This window comes from Solanum stenotomum, chromosome 7, assembly GCF_019186545.1.
Source record: "Solanum stenotomum isolate F172 chromosome 7, ASM1918654v1, whole genome shotgun sequence".
NCBI lineage: Eukaryota > Viridiplantae > Streptophyta > Magnoliopsida > Solanales > Solanaceae > Solanum > Solanum stenotomum.
Window position 1 is genome coordinate 13419651 of NC_064288.1, and position 4669 is coordinate 13424319.

Genomic DNA, 4669 nt, shown 5'->3' on the forward strand with positions numbered 1-4669 from the left:
CCGTAAAGGTCTTATGAAGGAATCAAAGGGTTGAGGGTGATACTTGGGAGGCCAAGGCTAATATGATATCAGTTATCCCCATCTCTTTCCCTCCGATCCTACTCTAACTTGATGTATTTAGCTCCTTTTGGTTCATCCTTTTGGTTTCATGTGTCTTAGTTATGCTCATGTTTCCTCATGCATGCATATTCATGAAAACTTGTTTTTTGAGAAAATAAGTTGACTTGATTGATTTTTTCATGATTATGTGCATTTGAATATGATTTTCATATGTACCTTATGAAATGATGTTTTGAGTATGGTTATGTGCTTTTGATAAAGTTGCATTCTTGTTGGGCTCCTAGATCCCATCACCTATTTTCTTTGTGTTGCCTTGAGTCCCATTCGAGGACGAATGTTCCCAAGGGGGAGATATTATAAAACCTAGAATTTTGGAAAATGGAGAAAGGACCTTTTTGGGCTGAAGTTTGGTTCTATGGGCCGTAGAAGCTTCTATGGTCGTAGATGGCACTCATATGAAGAGGGAAAATATTTTTTTAAAATCAAGTCCAGTACCCTTTTTACAGTTTACCAGGATGGTCCGTCATCCTATGTATGAGTCGTAGATAGATTTCGTATGTGAGTCTCAGACTTGGTGAATTTTGAGGGTTAAAATTGATTTCTATGGTTGGTGTCTACGGACCGTAGGAAAACCTACAAGCCCGCTATTCTAACATATATAATTCTTGAATCGTATAGGACCTCCATAACATGTTCAATAACATCTAAGTGCTATTCTTTTATTCTTCCACTTGAACACTACCAACAGTCAAAAGAGGGTTTCCTCACCCGTGAAAGAATGGTGTTAGTTTCATTTATGAGCATGTTTTCTACCCATCGAATATAATCGCATCCATTATTTTCTTGAAATAAAAAAAAAGAAATCAAGTGAATATCCAAATATTTTTAAGTGAACAAAATAATTTTTTTAATCTTTAAACGCACACGACTCCAAAACTTACGACTGGAATTTCTTGGAGTCCTTGACGTTTTCATTTTATAATACTCTTTGCATTTACAAACATTTGGTTCAATTGAATATATAGACTTTTCATATTGTTGAGATATGACTATCAAATTTCAAAAATCAAAATATAAAATATAAAAAAAATAGAAGATGAATGAGAAAATGTGGACTGAATAACCATATTTACTGTTGAAGAAAGAGATATAGCTTCATGTAAGGAAGAAAGATATATATTCAGATGAGTTAACAAAAAGAATTGTAGTTCGCCCATAAATGAGCGAACTACCTTTAAAATTTGTGTAATATTGATTTGGGTGAATTTGGAGTTAATAGGGGTTACAAAATTAAAATATGGGAGTTATAGTTCGCCCATAAATAGGGACCTATCCATTTTGGTGTGTGTTTTTAGAGAGGGTCCCTTTAGGTGTTTAGGGTTCAAAAAGTGTGTTTTGATTCCGGACTCTATCAAATGATTTGTTCTCGGTTAAATTTGAATTTTCTAATAACTCTGCTACCCTTTGGGTGCGCACAGGGTAAAACCCCCGCTCCTATGCAATAGCTCGCAAACCACATAGAGAGGTAACCCGCACTAGGCAAGCCCGGTGCGACGAGCTCGACCCAAAAGGCAAACCCCTTGCTTTCGCTAGCAAGGGATTTCGAACTTGAGACCTCCAACATGGAAGTCCCAAGCCCAAACCACTGGGCCACCCCGAAGGGTAGCTTATTATTATTATTATTATTATTATTATTATATTAAAGTTCATTCTCATCAAATTCATACTTAGGTATAGTTAAACTTTTGAACTTATTTGTAACATGTCTTCTAACCTAAGAACCTAAATGTTATCAACTCATTATACTTGGGGGCAGTTTGTTTTCCGTATGGATGTTATCATTAAGATGTTCACCATTTAAAATTATTTGAGAAGGAAAGCATTTCTTAGACTTAAAAAGTTGGGTGGGTCGTGTGTTCAACATTTTGCGTCTTGCAAAATCTCACGGGCTGAAACAAGTCCATATTATGTATCCTCAATATTTTGCTCATGCTAAGGGAGTAAGAATTATTCTGTTGTTATGTCATAATTTGGATATACATTTGTTTGGATATGATGTGTATTTTGAATTGCTCTTTGGGAGAGATGGATTAGAATGATCGAACAAACATTATTATTAACATCATGGATTCGAATTCTACCACAAATAATAAAGGGTGGAGGTGTGGGTTCATTATATGAGTTTCAAGGGGGATTTTTTGGTTATTCAAAAAACAAAAAACAAAAGAGAACCACGCAACAGTAAATTGACACACAAATAAAAAACTGCAGTAATTTCAGGTGCATGTCATAGACAAATTTGAGCACCAGACGGAAATTTTTCGAGTGTTGCTTCACAACCTACTTAAAAGCTTAATTTACAAACGAAGTGGCTGAGATGTTATAAAGCTTTCACGAAAGAAGTGAGACGAGAGAAACAAACTCCAAAGTCACCCGTCCCTTGGAACGCGTATTGATGACAAAATACTCTGGGTATTTTCTTAAAAGCATCAGCAATCCATACCATGGCTTTGATTTAGCTTCAGCGCTAGGATAGTCCTCAGATGTCAAGTATCTCCTCACACGACTATGGTGCCAGGTATTGCTGTAGTGTTCCACCAACTGCAGATGCATAAGCTTGTTATTCAAAAATCCAACTCTAACAACTTACAAAGATTTCTAAGCCAACAATCAAAAATCAGAGAAAGAACAATTTTCCCACAACTATGGCAAACAAGAAGGCAATGATATTTGATAACAGGATGGAAAGACAAAATAATTTACTCTTTCACATCTTTTTAGAGAAAAGACAGTCAAATTGTCAACAAAGAGAACAGCAACTTCACATGTACAGAAGAAAAAACTCATCAAGCACTATAAAACAAGAGGAAAAGCATACAGCTAAAAAATTCCTCCTCCTTCTAGTTCAAAAGCTGAAAAAGATAGTACTCCGACATTATCTACACACCACGCTAATTTAAAGCAAAAGGTTTGATAATGCATGTCTAAGAAGCAAGCAACCATAACAGTTCAATAAATTGTGGGAATTCTTCTCCAAGTATCAGGTCAACATACATTAAAGCCCTCTTCGTAAAATGGCTTTGGAGACTTAATAATCAAAAAGGAAACTAAAAGTCAATGATTGCACAGTGCAATTTGCAGACTTGGTGTGGAATTCCAACAGTGCAATGCGTTGGAATTCCAAAAGAGGACTTTAATTTATGGAGTTCAGTCTTTTATTAAGTATTTCGCATTGATTCGTGTCAAAACTCCCTGCTAAGCTGAAAGGCTTGACATCCTTTTTCAGCTCCATTCTACTTAGGAATGAAACGTTGTAGGAGGCAGTGAAGATCTTTTTCTTCAAACATCCGCAAATGCACTACATTTGGAGGATCCGACATGCATCCATTGACATTTTCTAAGAGTCCAAGCAACATAGCTTTTATTTTGCATGACATTAGCTGGTTATAAGTTGAACATTTGGAATGGTGTGATTGAGAAGGTAAAGAAGAAATAATCTGAAGGGAAAGGTATTTGATATTGGGAGGTAGAATTTTAATTAATATGTGATGGATGCTCTGCCAACATATATGATGTCACTATACCCATCAGAGGTGGAAAAACACCGGACCGAATCAGAATGAACTTTTATAGGAAGACAACAAGAACAAATCCTTTCATTAGATAAAGTGGAAACCAGCCATACTTATTAGAGAAGTTGGAGAACCAGGTAGGGAATTTATGATTACACAACCAAAGTATATTAAAAAGAGGCTGTGAACAACACGGAACTTCTCTATACAAAAGTGGTGATAGACAAATATGGTACATTCCTGAAGCATAAAAGGTGTCTTGGGCTCACATATCAAATTAGTTTTTAAACGCATATCAGGAACCAATGGGAAGCTTTATATGCTAATACTCAGTATAAGGTAGGAACAGTATAAGTATATACTTTTGAGTGTATGTAAGTATGTATGTATGTATGTATGTATGTGTGCGTGTGTATATTATATATAGGTTGAACCTATCGGTGGACCCTTAAAGTTGGCACAAAGTTTCACTTAGACAGCTTAATTGAACTTTATTCATTTTAAACACCTTATGTAGGGCTGCACAGTGTCATTTGAACACTTTGCTGACTCAGCATAGTAATTATTAGGGGTGGCAAATGGGTGGATTGGATCGGATTTGGATGGATTGAATATGGATTGGATCACAATCTACCCATATAGAAAAAAATATGGGTAAATATGGATTTGGTCAAATATGGTTTGGGTAAAAATGGTTGTAACCCACTTTCATTTCCTAAAGCCAAAATATATTAAATCAAAGCTAAGTTGTTAATACCTCAACCCTTACCAATTACCATCCCACCCTACCCCTACAACCCCACCCCTGTACCCCCATCCCCACCCCACCTGCCCCTACCCCAAAAAAAATTAAAATAACATTTTTTTTCGGAAAAAAAAAAAAAATTTAAAAATATTTTTTTGTCAACCCTACCCCTCTCACCCCCCACCACCACCTCCCCCACCCCCAAAAAAAGATTTAAAAACACTTTTTTTTTGAATTTTTTTTCAACCCCCCCCCCCCCCCCCCCCCCCCCCCCCCCCCCCCCCCCCCCCCC

The 4669-nt window shown here is 36.5% G+C and overlaps 1 protein-coding gene across 1 annotated transcript in view; it reads right to left on the reverse strand.

Annotated features, from left to right (window-relative positions):
* Positions 1-2283: 2283 nt before the first annotated feature.
* The window catches only part of LOC125871655 (FHA domain-containing protein FHA2-like), an 11955-nt gene continuing 9569 nt past the window's right edge, over positions 2284-4669 (reverse strand). The window contains exon 3 of the mRNA XM_049552292.1: positions 2284-2661. Coding sequence (XP_049408249.1) covers positions 2452-2661 — 210 coding nt within the window. The 3' untranslated portion in view covers positions 2284-2451. The remainder of the gene's footprint in view (positions 2662-4669) is intronic.